The sequence below is a fragment of the Pipistrellus kuhlii genome, unplaced genomic scaffold (assembly GCF_014108245.1).
Source record: "Pipistrellus kuhlii isolate mPipKuh1 unplaced genomic scaffold, mPipKuh1.p scaffold_m20_p_6, whole genome shotgun sequence".
NCBI lineage: Eukaryota > Metazoa > Chordata > Mammalia > Chiroptera > Vespertilionidae > Pipistrellus > Pipistrellus kuhlii.
Genome location: NW_023425562.1, coordinates 21537475 through 21562339, shown reverse-complemented (window position 1 = coordinate 21562339; position 24865 = coordinate 21537475). Strand labels below are relative to the sequence as shown.

At 40.4% G+C, this 24865-nt stretch overlaps 1 protein-coding gene across 3 annotated transcripts; it reads right to left on the bottom strand.

Moving 5' to 3' along the window:
• Window positions 1–1154: 1154 nt before the first annotated feature.
• YWHAB (tyrosine 3-monooxygenase/tryptophan 5-monooxygenase activation protein beta) lies at window positions 1155–24618 on the bottom strand. 3 transcript variants are annotated; one of them, XM_036418035.2, is made up of 6 exons: window positions 24477–24618; window positions 7575–7877; window positions 5593–5716; window positions 4134–4297; window positions 3255–3451; window positions 1155–3061 (listed from the first exon to the last, which is right to left on the bottom strand). In XM_036418035.2, the coding sequence occupies exons 2-5, from the start codon at window positions 7872–7874 to the stop codon at window positions 3293–3295; spliced, it is 747 nt and encodes a 248-aa protein (XP_036273928.1). In that variant the 5' UTR covers window positions 7875–7877; window positions 24477–24618; the 3' UTR covers window positions 1155–3061; window positions 3255–3292. The 3 variants fall into 3 exon arrangements, with proteins under 3 accessions (XP_036273928.1, XP_036273929.1, XP_045430855.1); XM_036418036.2 differs by having other exon boundaries at window positions 3356–3451; XM_045574899.1 differs by lacking the exons at window positions 3255–3451; window positions 24477–24618 and adding an exon at window positions 17707–17858.
• Between the last annotated feature and the right edge of the window lie 247 nt (window positions 24619–24865).

The following is a 24865-nucleotide window of genomic DNA, read 5'->3' as shown; positions in this document are numbered from 1 at the left end:
CAAGGCTATATAGCCTTTAGGGGGCCGGTCCTTCTTGGTAAGCATTAAAGGAAACGGCACATTACAAACAGGAGCATCTGGAGCCGGATGCCTGGCTAGTTTCAAAGATGTGTACCTACCCAGCCAGCTAAAAGGTGTCTTTCTCAAGGCAGCCCAATCCAGCCCCGCTTCTGGAAGCAGCCTAGTGACTTGGGACTGAAGGCCCCGAGCGGGAATTGGAGACCTCTAAGGCCTTCTTTGGCACTGCCTATGTAGTTTGCTGGGATACCCCCTGCCCACCTTTCTCATTTAAGGATCCATTCCATCTGCACACCAGGGAAGCTCACCGAGGTACTCTAAGGAACAGTGAGGCCCCAATGAGGTTAGGGCGGTGGTCCTGAGCGGAACAGCAAGACCCTTCTATCAATCTTGAGTTTGCAGATCCGATCTGTGCTGTGGAGTCATTTCTGAAGAATTCCAATCCATTGTGGGACAGTACTTCATCTGACCTCTAGGAGGGGCGCACCCTCCTGATTTCCCCACTGCAGCAAAGCGGGTCCCCTGACCTTTGGCTGGTTGTGTCTCTGAAAGGTGGAACAGCTCCAGAACCAGGGGCAGGAGCCGCTCTGCCTGCCCAGCCTACAGTAGCAAGTAGGCACCAATAAATTCTAATCTTGGACTAAAAATTACTCTCTTAATCATTTCCCCTCCCTCTCCTTGTGAGAAAATCACATGAGGAAACACAAGAGCTGCTGGCTACCATAGTGTTGAGACAGATGCCAGACTATTATTTGGAGGTGACCAGGCCTTATGTAACCATCTGTCTTGGTTACATCTCAGGGTTTCTCAGGGTTTCAAAAAACAGGGGGTTGGGGCGGGGGGGGGGGGGGGGGGGGGAGAAAGATACTTGAATGGGATGCAAAATCCACTGGCATCACCAAATTTTAGAAGCTCCCAAAGACCTAAAGTGGTTTATATAAGGTGGGTAGGCTTTGTATTAATGGTAATTTCTTGCCTTTGACAACACTTTGACTTCAAGTTCTAAAGAATGACATAAAGCTGTTGCCTACTTTTAAAGAAAGAGTAGCGCCTAAAATGAGTGATAAAAAAAAAAGTTAGCTAATTCTGGTAGTGATAGAAATGGTACCACACATTAACATCAATTCACAGGCAACTAACTGATAAAATTTTTTATTTCACTTTTGAATTTTTACACGTTTCCTGATTATTTCTTGTAAGGTGGAAACTAGAACTGTTTAAAAGACATACACAAATCTAGTACATCAATAACCGGGGATTTTCTTTTTTTGCTATACTATTTTCACAACCACGGGTGTGCTTGCTAGGCAATATAACCATCACAGAAGCAAACGTGAGGCAGAATACTGGTAAGAAAAAACAAAGCAAGAAAGAGCTACCAGATATACAGACAGGCTCGTTCCACGTTCACTACTGCATTTTCAAGCGCCAAGTATTTAACTGCACATTTTTTGTTCAGCTAGAAAGGAGGGATATTTTTTTTTCTTTTTTTTGGTTTGTTTTCATCAGTGCATGAAGGTTTTTCTTTTCTCATTTCAGCAGATGGACAAACAGATGGATACTACAGCTATGTGGAATGTTCAGGAGAGGGGGAATACTGTGAAACTGGTAGGCCTGGGTATTCTGGATTCTCCCCAATGCAGTGATCATGCAACTTCCCTGCATCAGAGGGTCTTGTTTAAACACGTCTGTGAACTTGGCTGGATGAGTACAGTTGGGAGATCAGGTACCAACAAGCATTATCAGGGCTGGCTGTTAATACAGAGAGGAGTCATGGATTTTTAAAAATACTTTTTGATTCAGATCTTGGTGACGGAAGAACAACTGTGCTGAGAACTGGAGGAAGACAAAGCTGCGGTGCTGGAAGCTCCTCTTGACTGAAACAAGGCCTGCTCACCAAGTGCTCACCCATTTCCCTCACCCCCTCCAGGCCTCCTGTCCCTGTCCATATAGTATTAAACTGTGAACAAAGGAAAAATAAAGATAAATTTCAAAAAGAAAGAAAAAGGTAAAGCAGCAGGACAGAAACTTAGAAAGAGAAAAAACAAAGTCAACAGTCAAAAAGACAGTGGGAAAGAATGTTTAGATTTCAGAATTTAAAAGCCCGGAGCTAGGAAGAACCCAAAGACTGAGTACTCCTCATGTGAAAGGCAGTCTCTGCAGAACATTATTCATAAAGTGACCACCCAGGAGACAGATAAGGCCATTCATAAGATACACGGCTTGCTTTCTTTTTTAGCTCATGATTATACGGAAAATATTCCACGACTGAAGCACAAGTTGCAAACCAATGACATTGTTGTAGGACAGGGGTTTTAGTCACGTGTGTTGTATGAGCACTGAATCTTCCCATGATGTCATAACCCAGTTAACTGCCACAAAGAATTTCAATGTTCGGCTCCGAGTTTCCTCAGAGGAAGACACTGGACATCTGCGGTCATGAACTTTTGAGCGGCAAGAGCCCCAACTGGTCAAGTGTCTATAAGCCCCGAACAGGCATAATTACTGTGAATTGCCATTAAACTCGAATGTGAAATGACAAGTATCTCACACCAAGTCCCAGCATCACAATATAATCACTACAACTTTCTGTACAACTTTACAATGGAGCAGTATTTCAGTGATTGTTTAAACTTTCCCCAAAGTTACAGATAATTCAGGTCTATTTTTCTACCAGTAAGAGTTCTGCTTAGTTACAAAACCCCATAATCACAGTGTTTAGTTTTTTTAAAAAAAAATTAAACACACAGTAATCCTGTCAATGTTAAAAATCAAAACTTCAGAATGCCGTGGCATTTACGTGACCAATCTGAGTTTAAGATACAAATACCAGCTGTTTATCCCATGAACCATTTTTGCTAGGCTGAGGCTGTGAAAAATTGAAAAGTCAATGTACGATTCTTTCTTTTTTTTTTTTTTATCGCACAAAGGGATATATGTGGAGGGTACAGAGTGACACTGAACAGATCACGGAGCACAATAGACATTAGTTCTCTCCCTCCCCAGCATCTCCTTCATCTCCCTGGTTTTCCGACGTCCACAGCTGCAAGAGAAAAACAGAGTTATGATCAAAGCAGGGCCACTAAAATGTACTCTCGGCGGTTTCCCATCTGTAGCGCCTTATCTCCCTCAACTGTTTATAAGATTATTCCTGTATGAGTGCCAACAGTGGTGACTAAAAAGGTCAAAACTTTAGTACTCATTCAACACTTAAATCGAACCTATTTAACACTTACAAGGCACAAACCTCTCTTGGGTCTTGAGCAATAGTGAATTATGAGGTGGTGAGTAGACTGTGAACCCTCCAAAAGCAGTCACTGAAACCAGCAGTACTTACAGTGAGATTGTCCCTAAGCAACTGCATGATCAGCGTGCTGTCTTTGTACGACTCTTCATTCAGTGTATCCAATTCAGCAATTGCTTCATCAAATGCCTACAACAAAGAGCCCTTTAGCAAAGAAATCACAGGTTTTCTGAAGCACATTTAATCCAATTTTTTCCTGCTAACAAATGAAAATAATTTATCCTGTCCAGCACCTTGGGAGAACCTAGGCCATTATTACCTTGTTTGCCAGCTGTTGCAGCAAACATATACCGTAATGAAAGTTTATAAAGCACCAACAATGACAAAAATTTTTAGATAAGTCAGCAGGTATCAGTTAATAGAGCATTCATTCTAGGCAAATTCATGTAATTTTTTAATTACCAAAGACATTTCTAGTAATCCTTTAAGAAGAAAACAACAACAAAAACAAAACAAAAAACTACAACTCAAAACATCTGGATACAAAGAATCAAGGGAGAACAGAACTTCACTTTACATACTTTTTCCAAATTCTATAACCCAAAGCTTGACAAGAAACAACAAACTGCCTTCACTCTGAATTTTTCACAACCCCTCTCCCCACCAAAATACTAGTCAAACAACAAAAATAAAACACAAAATAGCAGGTGTTGAGAAGAAATCAGAAAGTAGGTATGAATTTATTTCATAAAATATATACTCAAATATATATTTCATGAAAATAGTCCAAAACAGTGAGTTATATTCAGGAAGTAAGTTACTAAGAACAGCTCTGTTTTACTACGATAAGAAACCAGAGGGCCTTTCTCACCGTTTTCGCCAGGCTGCAAGCCTTTTCAGGAGAGTTCAGGATCTCGTAGTAAAACACTGAGAAATTCAGTGCCAGGCCAAGTCGAATGGGGTGTGTAGGCTGCATTTCTTTCTTACTAATTTCAAATGCTTCCTGGTAAGCCTGCTGAGAGTTCGACACAGTGGCTAAAAGGTAAAAAAATATTAAAGATTGGATTCTTTCAGAGGCTGCATCACACACTGGACCACTATCAAATTATTTTACCAAACTGGGCTGAATTAAATTGATTAACAATCATTTGCTAAATGTTTGTTCTAAGTTAAGTACTACATTAAATGCTTAGGGGAAAAACAATATGACAAAGCCTACGAAGGCAGTAAGAAATACAGAAATAACCTTTAACTAGACAGAACATAAAAAATATGCTCTAGTCTAGTGGAAAGGTCATGGACTGTGAGCCCAAACTTGAATTACCAGCTCTTATTCACTAGGTGTGTGGCTTGAAGTGAAAACCTCTGCAGCCTTGATTTCCTTATCAGAAGAATGAACAGACTTCCACCCAAACTCCCAGGGTTGTGTAAGGAATAAATAAGACTACAATATTCGGCACATAATAGGCACTTAATAAAACACAGCTATAATTATCACCATCACAGTAATACAAGTAAGAGATAAAAGAGATGTATCACTCTTTATATGGTGCTTTCATGCTCAAGTTTCACCTCTAAGGAGAGCTATCAAATAATCCTCAAGTTAAAATTCTCTTTGGAAGTATTACTACACCAGACTTTTATTTTTAATTTTTGTTCTCACTGCAGGGTATTTTTTCGGGAAAGGAGGGAGAAACAATGATGTGAGAGAGACATATCAATTGATTTGACTCCTGCTTGCTCCCCAATCAGGACCGGGGATGAAGTCTGTACCTGAAGTACGTGTTCTTGACCAGAACTGAACCTGTGACCCTTCAGTCAATGGGCTGACACTTTATCCACTAAGCTAAACTGGTTAGGACTGCACTAGACTTTTTTTTTTTTTTTTTTAAATATATTTTATTGATTTTTTACAGAGAGGAAGGGAGAGGGATAGAGAGCTAGAAACGTCGATGAGAGAGAAACATCGACCAGTTGCCTCCTGCACACCCGCTACTGGGGATGTGCCCGCAACCAAGGTACATGCCCTTGACCGGAATCGAACCCGGGACCTTTCAGTCCGCAGACCGACGCTCTACCACTGAGCCAAACCGGTTTTGGCTGCACTAGATTTTTAATCCCCTCCCTATCTTCCCCTTAGATACATTTTGATCTGTCAAGCCCCATGACCCCGTTTATCACACAGGTCAGCACAATGCTGTGGTCTTTCTGAGTACTGTGATGGTAGTGTCTACAGAGAATAGACAAGGCAAAAACTATTAAAATTATTATAAAGGAAGACAGACTCCACTAGTGCTCAAATTCCTTTTCTTTTTTTGAGTGTTACTTACTTTGCTTATTGTCTCCAGAAGCCACCTCAGAAAGATATCTAAAATAATCTCCTTTCATTTTCAAGTAGAACACCTTACTTTCTGGTTGTGTAGCATTGGGAATAAGGTATTTGTCCAACAGCTCCTAAAAAATGATTCACATTTTGTTAAGAAACTGGAAATATTATTTACAAGATGTTAAAACTATGTCTGAAATTCAAGATACACACTACCACTTCTAAATATTTTTTTGAAGATTTAAAAAAACATTTTTCATCCAAAGCGTTTAAAAGTTTTTAGCAGATGTCTGTTTTCTTCTGTTAAAAATCACTTCACCATCCATAAGGGGTTGATTAAAGTAGAGCCATACAATGGAATGCTATGTAGGCCTTAAAAATGATGATGCGGAACTACACTGTTAATATGAAAAGGTTCTCAAAAGAAGTCTGAGTGAAATAAAAATGGCAGATTACAAATATCGCATGAATCCTATTTTAATATTAAAAAATGTGTCTACACGCACAAAAATGTGTACAGAAAAAGCCTGGAATGATATTTTTTCAATGTTAATCATGATTCTCTAGGTGATAGGAACTGTCTGTATGACCTTGGACAAATGACCTAACTATCCTTAGCCTCAGTTTCCTCTGCTCTCCAATAGGAAGCACAATAGCCATCTTCTAGAGTAGTTATGAGAAAGAGCTAAATACATAAAGTGCTTAACATGTTGCCTGGCACATAGTAAGCACTCAAAAGGTAGCTACTACTATTATTAATAATAAATTCCTTTAAACATTTATGCTTACAACAAAAGCAGTTCTGAAGGAGTCCAAGCTTCGTAAACAGAGCAATATTTTCGAAGAGTTGTTTTAGAATGTGGCATCCTGAAAAACTGGTTAAGAGGCAGTAAGTACCATGCGTTCTTCACATTCTTTCAGATGCTCTTAAAAGCTGGTCTACATTTTCAGGAATTATGGAACTTTCTTGCCTTTGGAATACATGCCATACTTCATCTGAATATCAGATGCACCTAACATTCAGGAATTAGTGCACCATTAACAAACCCCCAATTACCAACAGGCAACAAATTTAGTCATGACATTCTTACACTATGAGTCTAACAAAAAGAGCAGCTCAATGCAAAAGCTTAGTTATAAGGGGATGTGATCAATCAAAGTGAAAAGATGCAAAGAGCAATATTAATTTTAATTCTTTGCAGACAGACAGGGTGCAACTCCTTATGGGTTAGGGATGAGGAGAACTGCCTGATAACTGACAAGCTCTGTACAGGTTTTCAAAAGAAAGGTGTCATGGGCAGTAATTCGGAGAGGCAGCCAGCAGGGGATGAGAGAGATCCACAAGTGTGAATTCCTTTTCCCTTCAAAGCAGCCCTCACCATTCATTTTACCTGATTTCACCTGGAAGAAAAAGAAAGTTCCCAGTGGGCTCAGGATGTGAGGGAAAGTAGGATATGCACCCCTCCCACCCAACCCTAGATGGTGGTCAGAGTGAAAGCAGTTAGGAACCAATCATCTGACCAAGGTTTCTATAAAACATAGAAGAGGAAAATCCCCAAACAGACCTACATGGCTAACTTTTGGACAAAAGCAGGACTTTACATGGGGCAGAGGCTGAAAGGCAGGCTAGTTTTTTGCTCCTAATATACAGAATAGCCTATCTGTACTGCTTCTATCTATTATAATCCTGCCTATCTGGGATTCGATTTCTAAAGAAAAGATGGAGGAATGCTGACTCAATGTTCCTATTTTTCACAGGTCATTTTGAAGGGAGAGGGGAAAATTCCCCATAAATGACAAGCAACCTCTGATCAAGTAAGAGGTAAGAAAAATCACTTCATATGTTTAAAAATTACTTGCAAATGGTTTTCAGCTTTCCAGTATATTCAGACACCTTTGTCTCATAAGCTGTTTGAGAGTTTGCATTTGAACATTAAGTTAATACAACTTACAAATCACTGTTTGAAACAGAACCACTGGCCTTACCAGAACATCGTTGCAGATGTCCTGCAGTTCTGCCTCTATCTTCTCCCGATACTCTTTGCCCATCTGCTGCTTCTTCTCGTTCCTCTCTGTTTTCTGTTCAATGCTGGAGATGACACGCCAGGAAGAACGGCGGGCGCCTACCACATTCTTGTAGGCGACAGAGAGCAGATTTCTCTCTTCATTGGAGAGTTCGTGCCCCTGCTCCGTGACTGCCTTCATGGCGGCAGCCATGTCATCATAGCGCTCAGCCTGCTCGGCGAGTTTGGCTTTCTGCACCAGCTCACTTTTATCCATGGTCATTCCCTAAAACAAGAACAAGAGAAAAAGAGAAGCAAATGTCAGGCGTCAGGGCCCAGAAAATGCACGCGTGACTCTTCTCCCACCCATGTGAAAAGAAACATACCTGTATGTGTAACATCTATTTCCAGGTGCCCTCAACAATACTGGCCAGACACACCTATCAACTTAGGTATTTTGCTAAGATTTTTTTTCTTACTTTGGTCAATTAATTTCCCCAACAATACTACGGGGTAGATATGGTCATAATAATCCGTCCCCCTTCTTTGAGGTGAAGAAATAGAGGTTCAACGAAGGCAACGCAGCTTAGAGATGATAGAAAGCTAGAACTCAAATGCAAGTGTCTTTCTCTACAGTTTTTGTTTTCTTCTACATTCCTCAACACACAGAGACTGCTTAATGATTTCTTTAGAAACTTATGCTACATATGTTCTTTACTTTTTTCAAGAATTGTCCTGTTTTGACCAAGTAATGTAGGGAAAAATATCTTAACTGCGATGATTGTTTTAATCTTCAGGCAAAACATAAGATTTTATGTTATATTTGGCAGTGCCCATCAAGCAGCAGGTACCTAAAAAATATGTGACATTTTTATCGTATCTTCTGTGATTTGCTAAATTTGTTACAAGAATACACGGTAGCATAAATCACGGGCAGGCAAATTTGGCTCTACCACCAGTCCTGCTACTTACAAGTGGTATGACCTTGGTCAAATCACTTAGCCTCTGAGCTTTGTTTCCTCAGTGGAAAATAAAAAAAAACTACCAACCCTCCTCAGAATTATATACAATAATCAGGCACTAATTCAATACATGGTATAGGCTGCAAGAGATATGAGTGTATTCTACAACATGCACAGCAACAGAACTTCAAATTATAATTGAGTTCCTCTAAAAGTTTCTCTGAAATAGACAAAAATCTTAGTGGCTTCAGTTTATCACTTTATCAAACTCTTTATATACCAATAAGTGAATGCCTTTTAAATTACTCACCTCACCTTAGTCAATTCACCACTATAATAATCACCATTTATAGAGAATACAGTTAAGTTTTGGATAACATGTAGCTAAAAATTAGCCAAATACACATTAGTTTTATGTACTATTGATTTAAATTTCAATATATCCATCTGTGCCAGTGTAAAAATCCACTAACATTCCAAAGTATAAAAAGATAAAATACTACTTTAAATAGTAATGGGAATATCAGTATTTTTAAAACAAATTCTCTACACACACACACACACACACACACACACACAACACGTATATACACACACACATATGGTATAAAAATTTAAGACTCTGAAAATGGTTAATAATTTTAAAATAGAAAAGGAAGTATAAGCCCTATTCACAAACTGGTTTTGCCTTAAAAGTCATTTTTGTATTTTCAAGTGAGAAATTCTACAGATGCCTGTACCACATAAAAGTATTTTATGAGACGGAACACAGTGATAAGATAGACCCCACACCTAGACAATTCAAATAGTTGGTATTTTAGTTCAGAACTATGGCATTTCTTCCCCCTGCTTATTACCTAAATCATATGCAGAGCTGTGTTTTACATAAGGCTCACTAACTCTAAGCTTACACTCAGTGAAAAGGTCTCACCTTGATCCATTTGACATCTTCACCCACATCACTAGAATGAGACTATGAGAGTTAATAATCCTCTCAAAATATTTGATTTGCTCTCCTACATTTCCTGGCAACCCCCTGCATGTAGGAGGGGTCACACGACTAGTTCTGTCCAATGAAAGATAACTAGAAATGATGCTACTTCCAGGTTAAAACTGCTAAAAGCTACTTCCAGGTTGAAACTGCTAAAAGAAACTATGGTTCATCAGACTCTCTTCTTACAGCAGCTGCTGTCACAAAACAGTGGAGTTTCTGTAACCCGAGTCTGTAAGGTGAAGGAACCCCTGCAGATCTGCACTGGACATGCAATGGGAAAAAGAAAGAAACTTTTGTTGGGTTAAGTCACTGACATGGTGGGGCTGTTTGTTACCACAATACAACCTAGTCTACTCTAATATAATAATATAAGCACATCAAAAAAACATACTATTGGAGGGGCGGGAATGGAGGACAGTATTACGATAACTATAAATTTGTCAACAATCTTAAAATTATATACTCTCTCAATATGTCTAACTTTCTTGACCATAAAGTCTTTGAGATCAGGACACTATTTCCATCATTAAATAACCCTACTTCATTGTTCCTAAAAAAGAGAAACAGAAAGAAGCCAACTTTCCATGAACTTTTAAAAATTTCCCAGTCTGTAGACTAATTCAAAGTCAGCAGTCACTTAGTCTTAGTGGTCCACTCCAAATTCATAAAACAGTGCCTATGCAACTCTACATAGGAAAGATTCCAGTTAATAAAGTACTGGCCACAGGCCAATTCAGAGCTAAGCCATCCCATGCAGTATTATAGAAGAGTAATAGAGAAATAGGAAGGATCAACACTGCTAAAGGAGACCTGGAAACTCTCTGGCTCTACTAGACCCCCAAGTAAGAAACACACCTCTTCCTCTCCTTCCCAAACATTAAAAGTTAAATCATACCTCTTTAAAGAATCCTGACTCTCCTTGGGACCTCCCAAATGTACACATTCTATTTCTCAAAATAAAATGGGATCTTTCTGGCTTGGGGACATATATTTCAAAGCTTCTTTGGGATCACTGCAAGAGCCCTTGGAGATTGAGAACCCATCATGATATGGAAAGATTGACCACATCCCTTAAAGTATGAATCTATTTTAAAAATTTGAATTACACATACAAAAACAACTTACAACAAGCAAAAGCCATAGCTAAATGTCCTGATGCCTGCTGCTTATGTAACTTTTGACTTATATAACATGGATTCCGAAGCAGCAAGACCAATTTCAACAGGAAATGGATTACACAACACCCAGCAGTTTGCAGGAAGGCAGCAGACAACAGAGAAATTAAATTGTTCCTACTTCTACATCTATGATAAACCTCCCATGAGCCTTCCCCTAGTCTCACTACTTTCAGTCTCTCGTTCTCTTTTGCCCACTTCAGGTCTGTGCTACCAGATCCATTCTTCATTCTTGACACTCTAATGCAAAGTCACTTCCTGCTCAAATTCCTTTAAAGCCCCTTCTTGCCAATACCAATCCAATTTTTCCCACCAATAAGGATTTCCAACCATCTTTCCCAGAGTTTTCCCAAAACATGCCTTCCATGCAATATGTACTTCTCAGGCAAAATGGTTTTCTTACAAAGTATTCTTTTCTTTCTTTGTTCACCAAGCCACTCCTCTTCCTGGAAGGCCCTTTTCCATCTACTCTGCAAACGAAATTCTTCCCAAGCATGGCTCAAACGTCAACTCCTCCATGAAGCCTTTTCATAAGCTACTACACCCGAGCCATTTAATATGATAGCCACTAGCCACACGTGGCTAATGTCAAATGTTTAGACTGTAATATTTAAAATATGGAGTTACATTTTTATAAAGTATTTAAATTAATTTCACTTGTTGTTTTTTACTTTTTAAAATGTTACAAGATAATTTTAAACTATATGTAGCTCACATTGTATTTCTATTGGACAGCATTACTCTAAAATATTCTCACAAAGCATTTTCTGTATACCTCTCTTAAGGTTTTATCACATTTCTTTAGTACCAAAATTATTAGTCTATATTCCTTAAATCCCTTACAACACCAAAACTCCTTGAGGGCATATCCCCCACAGCACCTTGCACATAATCAGTATAAATAAAAATATCTGCTAAATAGCCAAAACCGGTTTGGCTAAGTGGACAGAGCGTCAGCCTAGGGACTAAAGGTCCCAGGTTCGATTCCAGTCAAGGGCATGTACCTTGGTTGCCGGCACATCCTCAGTAGGGGGTGTGCAAGAGGCAACTGATTGATGATTCTCTCTCATCCATGTTTCTAACTCTCAATCCCTCTCTTCCTCTCTGTAAAAAAACAATAAAATATATTAAAAAAAATATCTGCTAAATAAATGAACAGATCCCAAAATGAAAAAATAGTCAAACTGCAACCTTGATAGAACTCTCTCTTCTTAAATAATTCAAAGCACCTATTCTTCATGAGCACATTAAATCCTTCTTATATTTGTACCTCATCTTTTATATTTCTGGCACCTACTTAAAAATTAGTCATGCCTCCACCCTTACTCCATAACTTTCAATGACTCTCTTCTGGCTACTCCAACAAATCTAAACTCTACCTGGCTTTCAAAGTCCTTCATAACTTGGCTTTTCAAGACCTGTTAAGACTTTCTCTTCCAGTATTCTCCAACATGCACCTTTTCCCCAGGCTGGACATCACAGAATACTCTAAATGCCACTATCAAACATGCCTAAAATTGCTTCTGTACCGTATAGTCTTCCCTTATCTCTGGTTTCTCTTTCCACGGTTTCAGTTACCCACAGTCAAATGCAGTCTGAAAATATTAAAAAGAAAATTCCAGAAATAAACAATTTTGTAAGTTTTAAATTGTAAGACACTATGAGTAGTGTGATAAAATCTCTTGACATCTGGCTCGGTACTACCAGGACATGAATCATTCCTTTGTCAAGAAACTCTAGCCAAAGACGCTACCTGCCCATTAGTCACTTAGCAGTTTCCATTATCAGATCAGTTATAGAGAGAAAAAGACCAAAATTCACATAACTTTTATTATAGTAGATTGTTATAATTGTTCTATTTTATTACTAGCTACTGTGTTTTTTTAAAATAAGTCTTTATTGTTCAGATTATTACAATTGTTCCTCCCTCCCCCACCGTAGCTCCCCTTCATCTGGTTCTCACCCCACCCTCTGCCCTTACCTCCCCACCACTGTCCTCATCCATAGGCGTATAATTTTTGTTCAGTCTCTTCCCGCACCCTCACACCCCTTCCCCCGAGAATTGTCAGTCCTCTCCCTTTCAATGCCTTTGATTCTATTATATTCACCAGTTTATTCTGTTCATCAGATTTTTAATTCACTTGATTTTTAGATTCACTTGTTGATAGATATATATTTGTTCATAATTTTTATCTTTACCTTTTTCTTCTTCTTCTTAAAGAATACCTTTCAGCATTTCATATAATATTGGTTTGGTGTCCATGAACTCCTTTAGCTTTTTATCTGTGAAGCTCTTTATCTGACCTTCATTTCTGAATGATAGCTTTGCTGGGTAATCTTGGTTGTAGGTTCTTGCTATTCATCACTTTGAATATTTCTTGCCACTCCCATCTAGCCTGCATAGTTTCTGTTGAGAAATCAGCTGACAATCGTATGGGTGCTCCCTTGTAGGTAACTGTTTTTCTCTTGCTGCTTTTAATATTCTCTTTGTTTTTTGCTCTTGGCATTTTAATTATGTGTCTTGGTGTGGTCCTCTTTGGATTCCTTTTGTTTGGGGTTTTGTGCACTTCCTGGACTTGTAAGTCTATTCTTTCACCAGGTGGGGGAAGTTTTCTGACATTATTTCTTCAAATAGGTTTTCAGTATCTTGCACTCTCTCTTCTTCTGGCACCCCCCTAATTCTGATGTTGGTACCCTTGAAGTTGTCCCAGAGGCTCCTTACACTATCTACAAATTTTTGGATTCTTTTTTCTTTTCTGATTATTTTTTGCTTCTCTGTATTTCAAATCTTTGACTTGATTCTTGCGGTCCTCTAGTCTGCTGTTAGGTCTCTGTATAATATTTTTTATTTCAGTCAGTGTATGTTTAATTTCTAGTTGCTCCTTTTTTATATTGAGGGTCTCGCTAAATTTATCCAACTTTTCTAGGAAATTCTTGAAAAACCTTATAACCGTAGTTTTGAACTCTATATCCAGTTGTTTGTTTTCCTCCACTTCTTTTGTTTGTGATGTTTGTCTCCACATTTCTGCGCTTTTCTGAGTTGGTAGAGTAGTTTTGTGTGCTAGGTGTCCTATATGGCCCTGTGGTTCAGCCTCCCATTACCTGAGGTGGACACTCTGGTGCACCCCTTTGTGGACTATGTGTACAGCCTTGTTGTTGTTAAGTCTTGATTGTTGTTGGTATTACTGGGAGAAATTGACCTCCAGGCCAATTGGCTGTGAGGATCAGCTGTGTCTACACTGGGAGAACTTTTGTGCTGGAGACTGCCTTATGAGACAAGACTTGCAAAATTGCAAAAGCTTCTGTACTCAGCTTGGATGGGGCGGAGTCTCAGGGCTGAGCAGACAGTGTTGGCTTCCTGTCAGCCCTGCCCTATGAGGCCCCTGGGTCTCAGTGCCCTCGGCAATAGTTGCAGTCCTCTCTGCGCGCACTTGCGCATGTGCCTCCCCTGAGTTTCCATGCGCTCCTGACAGTCCAGACTCACCCCATATGAGTCTGGGTTCTCCCCCTCCCCACTGTCCTCATTCATAGGGTCTCGCCTGGAACTGGGGTTCAGTGCAGCCTGGGGCTTCCGTCTCCTTCCTGCTAGAGAAAGCCAGCCTGGCACTCAGCCACTGCCCGACCTCTCCGCATGCGTGTCTACGTACCTCAGTCATTTCCAGCTCCTCTGAGTCTCCGTGTGTCCCTCTCTTTCCTTCTACCCTGTTTTCCCGAAAATAAGACAGTGTCTTATACCGCGTTTCCCCAAAAATAAGACATCCCCTGAAAATAAGACCTAGCGCAACTTCGGGAGAAAAATTTAATATAAGACACTGTCTTATTTTTGGGGAAACAGGGTATTAATTTTTGCTCCCAAAGATGCGCTAGATCTTATTTTCAGGGGATGTCTTATTTTTCCATGAAGAAGAATACGGTACACATTTATTGTTAAATGAAAATAAAGGAAATTTATTACCTGTATATGGTATGGTAGTATAGTAGTTGTCACACAAACCAGACAAACTGTGAATCCTACAGTAGCAAGAATTTACTCATTTATTCAATGACAATCATGTCATCAACTTCTGGAACATCATCATAACAATCCAATTCCTGAATTTCCTGGTGAATTTCTTATGACTCCATTTCTTTCAGAATCAGTGGACCAAATCTCTCATGTTTAGCAATAGCATTCTGAGACAGAGCCTAGGGAGGGCCTTATTTTTGGGGGGATGCCTTATATTTCACTCAGAAGGAAACCTGTAAGTAGGTCTTATTTTCGGAGGATGTCTTATTTTTGGGGAAACACGGTAGTTGTAGAATTTCCACTCAGCCAGATTTCCTGTGATTCTGGATGATGTCCGTTCTGTCTTTTAGCTGTAGTTTTGAAATTGTTATGCCAGGTAACAGTTTAGGTGTTCACCTATGCCACCATCTTGGTTTCTCAGAATCCATAGGAGCCTAGCTACTGTTGTTAATTTCTTACTGTGCCTAATGTATAAATTAAATTTTATCATAGCTATGTTATGTAAAGGGGAAAACATGGTATATATGGAGTTTGGTACTACCTGCGGTCTTAGAACATAACCTCCAAGGATAAGGGGGGAACTACTGTAGTTCATTTCATCTAGAATGTACTATTTACTTTCTGTCTATACAAACTCTATCCTTCCATCTAGGACCAGAAGGCCTTCCCTGATTACCCCATCCCCAGCTTATCTACCCTGGCTATGAACCAAATACACCTGTAGCCTATTACACAGTCTAGCTTCTCTATATCTACATTCTTTGTCTTCTATGCTAAAGATGACATAGAATGCACATGCTGTGTGCATGTCCTCAAAAGAAAAGCTTTACATTTGTTTCTCATTTAACGCCTAAAATAAGCCAATCACAAAATTGATGTTCAAATAAGTATCTGTGAATTTTTTTAAATAAATCATTACTGGGAGAGCAGAAAGAACACAGGCTAACATATATGTGGTATGGAGGAAAGACAACAGGACAATATGTAAGAGCAGGATCTACCACTACACAGCCACATGAGCTTATTCAATCTCAGTCTTCCAATCTATAAATTGGAAACAATAGCTTATACCTCAGAAAAGGTAATACTGTGAAGAAGAGGAGCAGAGAATTAAATACATACATGGAGGGGGTGTTCAAAGGAAGAGAGGACAGCTGTAATACTTTCAACAATCAAGATAATTTTCTTAAAAAGAATAGTAAGTACAATTTTTAAAAAAATATTTTATTGATTTTTCATAGAGAGGAAGGGAGAGAGATAGAGAGCCAGAAACGTCGATGAGAGAGAAACATCGACCAGCCGCCTCCTGCACACCCCCCACTGGGGATGTGCTCGCAACCAATGCATATGCCCTTGATCAGAATTGAACCCGGGACCCCTCAGTCCGCAGACCAATGCTCCACCACTGAGCCAAACAGGTTTCGGGAGTACAATTTTTTTTTTATGCATAGTGCATATCACACCTCTCACAGTGCCTATACATCACAAAATATAAGCTTGGATTTATTTTTATTTTTAAATATATTTTTATTGATTTCAGAGAGAAAGGAAGAGGGGAAGAGAGATAAAAACATTTATGATGAGAGAGAATCATGGACTGGCTGCCTCCTGCAAGTCCTCCACACGGGATGGAGCCCACAACCAAGGCATGTGCCCTTGACCGGAATCGAACCTGGTGACCGAAATCAAACCTGGCACCTTTTAGTTTGCAGTCTGAAGTCCTATCCACTGAGCCAAACTGGCTAGAGCTGGATTTAAAAAATATATATTTTATTGATTTTTTTACCGAGCGGAAGGGAGACAGATAGAAACATCAGTGAGAGAGAAATATCGCTCAGCTGCCTCCTGCACACTCCCTACTGGGTATGTGCCCGCAACCAAGGTACCGTATTTTTCGGACCATAAGACGCACTTTTTCCCCGCCAGAAGTGGGGGGAAAAAGTCCCTGCGTCTTATGGTCCAAATATAGCCTACACATATACTTTAAAAAAAAGTTTTTTTTACTTGCCCGGCTCTGTGTGGTCTCTGTGTGCTTGCCCGGCTCTAAAATGGTTCTAAATGCTGCTGTTTACTTTACAGGGTTGATTACATGTGTTTATGACTGTGATGTTGGGTTTTAACGCACATAAAATATTTTAGGACACTATTTGTTTCAGAATCTTTTTTCCTTCATTTCCCTTCTCGAAAAACTGGTGCGTCTTATGGTCCGAAAAATACGGTACATGCTCTTGACTGGAATTGAACCTGGGACCCTTCAGTCTGCAGGACGATGCTCTATCCACCGAGCCAAACCAGTCAGAGCTCCAATTAAAATAAATAAATAAATAAATAAATAAATAAATAAATAAATAAAAATAAAAAAATATATACATACACACACAAACCATGAGAAGGAAAAGTCCAGATTAATCTTGCACAGGAAGTGAATATTATAATGCTAACATTATATTTAAGACTTCACCCCTCAATGTCCTCAAAATGGACACAAATGTTAACTTTAACAGTTTTATTCAGTAGTTTCTAATTGAATTTTCTAGATGTTAAGTAGTGATGATTTATAATTAGGACTTACTTTTCTTCTGAGGCTTTGAAGGAAGGTTCCAGACCACGATAAACATTAGCAAGAGAGCCTTTATCTTGCTTTTTAAAAAAACATATATATTTTATTTATTTTTACAAAAAGAGGAAGGGAGAGGGATAGAGAGCTAGAAACATCAATGAGAAACATTGATCAGCTGCCTCCTGCACACACCACACCGGGGATGTGCCCGCAACCAAGGTACATGCCCTTTACCAGTATTGAACCTGGGACCTTTCAGTCAGTAGGCCTATGCTCCATTCACTGAGCCAAACTGGCTTTGGCTATCTTGCCTTTTAAAAGGCCTTTAAAGACTGCAGTCCATCATCAGGCCTACCACTAACAGCAAGTCACAATAGCAAAGCAGAAAAATGTATTGAGAGACTGAAAGAGGTCTAACCCCGCAATAGGCCAAAGATTTATTTCCTTGTGCTGGCATAGATCAAGAAGTCACCGACATGCTCCAGAATGGGATTGCTCAAGCACAGCCATTTAATGATGATGGCTGCCGGGCTGTTCAAAGCCACTAGATGTAGCACTTCAGAGGGCAATCTAAATATCCAACAGGGGAGTGGTTAAGGGAGATAAATGTTACAAGATTACATGGCCATCAAAAGAAGGGATTTAACGCTAGCCAGTTTTCCTGTGTTTAGACCCTTGGACTGTAGGGTTTGGTCAAGGATATGTACCTCAGTTGCAGGCTTAGTTCCTGGCCCTAGTTGGGGGTGCATGTGGGAGGCAACCAATGGATGTATCTCTCACATTGATGTTTCTCTCCCTCCCTTCCATTCTTTCTTTAAAACAAAACAAAACAAAAAAAACACACGCCGAAACCAGTTTGGCTCAGTGGTAAAGAATATGCAGACTGAAAGGTCCCAGGTTCGATTCCGGTCAGGGGCATGTACATTGGTTGTGGGCACATCCCCGGTGAGGGGTGTGCAGGAGGCAGCTGGTCGATGTTTCTCTCTCATCAACGTTTCTAGCTCTCTATCTCTCTCCCTTCCTCTCTCTGAAAAAATCAATAAAACATATTTTTAAAAAATCAATGGAAAAAAATATCCTTGGGTGAGAATTATAAAAAAAGAGCCCTAGCCAGTTTGGCTCAGAGGGTTGAGTGTCAGTCTGTGGACTTAAGGGTCCTGGGTTCAATTCCAGTCAAAGGCCTTTGCCGGGGTTGCAGGCTCGATCCCTAGTGTGAGGTGTGCAGCAGGCAGCCAATGAATGATTCTTTCATCATTGATGTTTCTGTCTCCCTCTCCCTAAAAGCAGTAAAAATGTATTTTTTAAAAAAAAAACAAAGAAAAAGAGAGAAGGGATTTAATGTCATAGAAATATCTGTTAAAGAGAGATAAAGAAGGGGAGGGTAAATCTGCATCACTACATTTCATCTTGGTAAAATATCTCCTAAAAAACATTATGAAGAATAATTCTACAGATAGCCATGAAATACCAGTGGCTAGAAGGAAACATTCAAGAATAAGAAAAAAAAAATAAAGGGCTCTACAGCCATTGTTAATCGATGTTTTCTTTTTTTAAAAAAAAGCACTGCAAAAAGCAAGAGTTGAAAATGATAGCTGTGGCTTTTGGAAGTACTAACTTTCTTTTTTTTTTTTTAATATATATTTTATTGATTTTGTACAGAGAAGAAGAGTGAGAGATAGAGAGCTAGAAACATCGATGAGAGAGAGTCATCGATCAGCTGCCTCCGGCACACCCCCCACCGGGATGTGCCCGCAACCAAGGTACATGCCCTTGACGGGAATCAAACCCGGGTCCCTTCAGTCCCCAAGCCGACGCTCTATCCATTGAGCCAAACCGGTTTCGGCGGAAGTACTAACTTTCATCTATGTGTTGTTTTCAAGGGAAAAAAATCCTCAAGTTAATTGAATTTAATAATTGTTATAAGTTTAAAGCAAGGATTCTATATCTATTTATTATGTGTCAGGATTATTGAAGCTCTAATACAGAACAAATCTGAGTGGAATCTGACTCACATTGTGTGACCTTGGGCATAGCACAATGGAAAGCCCTACATACAACAAATCTGAGCTTCTAAAAGAAATTAGGTGACTTTTTAAATAAATTTTCTGAATCTCTGTTTCCTAAAATGTTAAAGAGACATTTGTAACTAACAAGCAAGATGGTATACATGAAATGAGAAGACAGTACATATCAAAGCTGCTTCTTGGAGAAGGAACCAGGCTAGAATGAGAGGGAACAGGTTGTTTAAACATGAATGGTCCTGACTGGCTTTATGGGTTGAGATGGGGTTTTATTCAGAAGAGAAAAAGGGAACTGCTCAAGGGAAGGTAGGGGAGGGTCAGGGTAAAGGGGGGAGATCAACCAAAGGACTTGTATGCATTCATATAAACCTAATCAATGGACACAGACAACAGGGGGTTGAGGGCATGAGTGGAAGGGAGGGAGGGTAATAAGGACACATATGTAATACCTTATTCAATAAAGAAAAAAACATTATTAAAAAAAAAAGGGAACTCCTCACAGGGACCAAAAATATAGATGCATGAATAAAGTGCATTCTGCTTTTCTACATGAATGAGAAATCAAATGCCAAGGCAGATACAGAAATGAGAACAGTTATCAATCTAGAGAGGAAACTGCAAGGAACATGTTAAAAATCTAAGCTCAAAAGTTTGCATGGGGTAAGGAATTGACAATAAATTCTGAAAAACATTTACAGATGTACCAAACCAGATAGAACACCCATCCTATATAATAAAAGGTTAATATGCAAATCAACTGAACAGCAAAACAACCGTTCACTATGATGCACACTGACCACCAGGGGGCACTCAATGCAGAAGCTGCCCCCACCCGCAGGCCCCAATTAGCTATTTCTTATCTATTTACAGATGGAAACTGAGCTTCCACAAACCCTTGAAATACTTTGTGTCCATCTCTCAAAAGTCTAATCAGCTATACAATTGGTCTAGGAAAAAAAACCAAACAAACAAAATCCATTAATTATGGTTTACCTAAGTGTGCAAAGCACTAAGGGATTTATATCAACTCATTTAATCCTGAGAATGTCACTGTCCCTTTTCTAGATGCCAAAACTTACCTGCCCAGGGTCACACAGTAAATCCAGTACCTGGCTCTTTCCTCTATGGCACTACTCCTAAAGATCAACTATGATTTTCAATGCTTATTTAATAAAAAGATAGAATGAATAATTTTTTTGAAGATTCTTCAAAAGGTATTAAAGTGAGATTTGAGAATTGGCCATAATTCATCTAGCTTTAAAAGCCAAAATCAAATGAAGCAGTTAGAAACAGCATATGCCAGAAATTCATCAGACTGTTAAACAAGCTTTCAGGTAAGATTTATGAACAAACAATAACAACGGCCAGAGGCCACGTGTACTTTATTGTCGCCTCCAATTTCTGTCCAGGTCAAGGCCATTCAGAAATAACTTTTATTGTTGGCTCTCTTAGGGAAAACAATGAAATAAACTTACATAATAGAGGAATGGCCAAATTTTTAAAAAAGTAATCTCACTCCAACTCTGCTGGGAATGACTTGTTCTCTAGAGGTTGTCAATCAATTTCACCACATTTTAAGAATTACAAACATAACAATGCCTATATTAGATCTTTTAGCAGAGAAAGGAATTAAGGTGATTGGATTTCAGCAGGCACATCACAAAATAAGATCATATTTGTATTGAGATCAAGATGGTTCCAAATCTTAAAATTAATTATGCAATTAATTTCTTGCTTCTGGCTAGTGAATTGTCACCTCCCCTAGAAAAATGTAGGAACCCAGAAATTTAAAGTTGCTTAACTGCCCAGCCACAGTGGCTCAGTGGCTAATTATGAACCAGGAGGTCACTGTTTGATTACCTACTGGTCAGGGCACATGCCTGGTTTGGGTTGTGGGCAGGATCCCCAGGGTGGGGCATGCAGGAAGCAGCTGATCAATGATTCTCATCATTGATATTTCTACCCCCCCTCCCAACTCTCTAAAATCAATAAAGATTTTTTTTTTTTAAGTTGCTTTACAAGGAAATTTTAGTTCATTCTCTATGCCTTAGGTATCCATCTCCATTTAAAGGAAAACAGCTTAGTTTGATGCCACTGAAAAAGCAGGCAGCATAACAGGATGTTTAATTTAGAATTTTCTCTCTACTCATCTCCTCCTCCCTAACAAAATATGAAAAATCTAAAACTCTACAAAAAGGTAGTATGATTAAGAAAAACCAATAAAGGTGGCCCTCAACAATGAAGGTTTAAATAAATAAAGGTGGCCCTCAACAATGAAGGTTTAGTCTTAACTAAACTCAACTAGATGAAGAACGTAGGATTGGATAAATCCACAAAATAACTAGTTTTCTCTCTATTATGAAGCCAATACTAGAAAAAATGGTCTTTCACAAGCAGTATCATTCCTCCAAGCCAGAATATATATATATATACTCTCCCTCAACAAATTACATTGTACCTATTTTCAAAAATAGCTAAAATTCCTATTTAAATACAATTACAGTTACACACTGAAAGATATATGTGTGTTCTATTACTAGTAGAAACCTATCATCAAAGCCTGGGTTTAATTCCTGGCTCCAACACTTACCTTGTGCTGTATTTCCCTAGGAAAATGATTTAAATTCTTTGTGCTTCAGTTTCTTCATCTGTAAAATGAGGCTAACAGTGGTTACCTATCACTGGCAGTTATAAAGTGTTACTGAATGTGTAAAGTGCTCAGAACAAAGCTTGGCACATAGTAAGAAATTAAGTGGTGGATATTATTATTACACATTAATTGTTTGATGCTACCTCATCAGTTGGTGAATGACAAACGGATAAACACTATATGTGTCTATGCTATATAGCATAGGTCTGATCTATATATGCTCATCTTCATTTGTATGTTCAAGTAACATTTATAAATACCTACTATATCCCAGATCCTTATTCTAATTATTGAATTTGTCACAATAACACATTAAAGACTATTACCATTTGCAATACAGAGATGAGAAAATGTGCTAAAAAGATTGGAGATGCTAGACACAAAATTAGGTTCTGTTAATACTGTCAATTTTTGAAAGCAGCATATACGAAAAGGTTGGATCTCATCAGAATGCAACTGGAGGAAAAAAAGCCATTAACAGTGAACTTAATGATTAGAAAACAAAACCAAATGCTTATATTTAACAATGTATAGTTTGTAAAAAGCCTCACAACTCTGGAGCTAGAGAAACCCAGAGAATAAGCAGCAGGCTGAAAATCACAGCTAGAGCTACAGGCAAGACCTGAATCAAATTGGTCTGATGCCAAGTGTAGTGCTCATCCTGCTTCCATGTCCATAGTCAAATGAGCAAAATGCATTTATTGCAGTGGCCCCAAAATCTGGAGACTCTGTCTTGGGAGCCGGCATCATGGGAATGTGATCAGTCTGGTTTTATGAGACTGTCTCCCGGATCTATAGAGCTCCAATTCCAAAATGGCTTCAAGCACTGCATGATGGGAAATGTACAGAAGATTATAGGGTAGGAGCCATACCTCAGAGGCTGACAGTCCATAAATATTTACTACTGATGAAGGAAGATATTAAATTTGAAAACCAGGTGTGTGGTCTAGGCTAACTCGCCTGTCATAAAGACTCCATCTGTAAGATGGGTGAATGGTTTCTTATCTCTTTGAAAGGAGGGGCTAGGAAAATAATTCAGCAGTTGCTACTGAATTATTAGCCTTCTATTTTGAAGACTACAGGTTAAAATTCTAATTTGGGTCCAGAAAACGGACAGGTTTTATCCTTATCATCCTGTGTGCTGCTAAGGACATAGAAAATTGAGGGCTCAGGTAACAAAGATACATACTCCAAAATTAGGAATGGGGTATATTGGAAATGTTTAAGAAGAAACTCACTAAAAACCAAGTAATATTTATACATTTAAGTTTCTAACATGAAAATGCAAAAACCTGAGTAGCCACATATTCTATAGACTGCACATGTGTGTGGTTTCATTTGAACAATTGAGACAGAGTGAGAAATGCAATTTTTGTATTCTTACAAGTGCTTCATATTTCTGTTTGGGCTCCTGTGGCCTCCTGAATTTTATATGTTCATAGCACCATCTTGCCAAATTCTACCTTATCTCCCACACAGGGCAAGTAAAATCAGAGCCTGATGCTACCTACCAAAGAGAAGAGCAGTGAAGGCAAGGACACGAGACACGAATTCTTACAGAAAAGGTTGGCAAATTGTCTTACCAATACTGCCACCTTTGAAAACCTCATTATACGCAGAATTCTCCATTTGCAATAGACAAAGATGTACTCATGGTATGAAGACAAGGGCCCCAAATCATTTCCACCCTTCCCTATCACCAGGGAAGCCATCAGGCAAATTTCAATCCTAAAAACATGCGAACACACAGTATGGGGGAATTGTGGGCGAGTACACAAAAGACTCTGGCATTAATGACGGCAAATACCGTGGGAAAATATTCGATTCTCAGTCTCTGACATTTTTTTTTCCTTCCTGAGGATCCGATCTGATTCAGTAACAGATTCCAACAAATGCAAACCTCCACCCTGTGCTTCCCAGGGAACCAGGGAACCTCGGGTCCCCCCGGGCTCCAAAGCCAGAGAACCAGGATGAAGAATGGCTTTGCTGTAAAGTGGGGGGGAGGGGGGGAGTCATCTCTCTGTTCTCTCCCAAGGTTAAACCCCTTACCCGTTATGGGGGAGTCAAGCAGGGGCCTGGGGGCTCGAGAACTCGCCCGCATTTGGTTCAATTTTAATTTCTGGAAACCGGAAAGCAAGGAGCAGGGGTGACAGGGCTGAAAACGTTGGATCTCAAGGTGTAGTCGCGCGGGGATCGAAACTGGGCAGTGAGGGAGGGTCCGGGGTGCTCGCTATCCCTTCCGGTCCGCTCCGGAGCCGCACCCAGCCCGCCGGGCAGCCCGCTGGCGGCGAGGGCGCCGGGCCTCTCCGGGGCCGGGGGCCCGGCCCCGGAAACAGGGAGGGGCCGCGGCGAGGCCGGGCCCGCGCCGCAGGCGACCGCGCGGGGCAGGGGAAGGCGCGCGCCACTCCTCCTGGAGCCCACCTGCGGGTCACCCTGGTGGCCGCCGCCTCCGCCGCGAGCGGGGAGCTTCGGGATGGGGCCCCCGGGGGCCCCGGGCGGGCCCCGCGCCGCACTCACCGTGGGAGGTCGGCAGGGACAAAGACGATGGCGAGCGGAGCTCCGAGCGCGGTGACCGCTTCCTTCCCAGGCCCACTCCTCAAGCAGCGGCGGCGGCGGCTGCAACGGCGGCACGGCAGCTACCCCGGCTCCGGAATCGGCGGCGGCGGTGGCGGCAGCTCCACTTCCGCTCCGGTCACCACTTCCGCTCCGGCCCGAGCCCCGCCCCGTCCCCTGCGCCGTCTCCTTATTGGGCGAGCGGGGCACGGGGTTGCCCCGGCCGCCCTAGAGGGGCGCTGACGGAGAGAGGAGGAAGCGGAGCGCAGCGCCGGAGGCGGCGGGCGCGGGAGGGCGGAGGGCGTGGGCCCGGGGCGAGGGGGAGGCGGGCGGAGGGGGCGGAAATAAGGGCG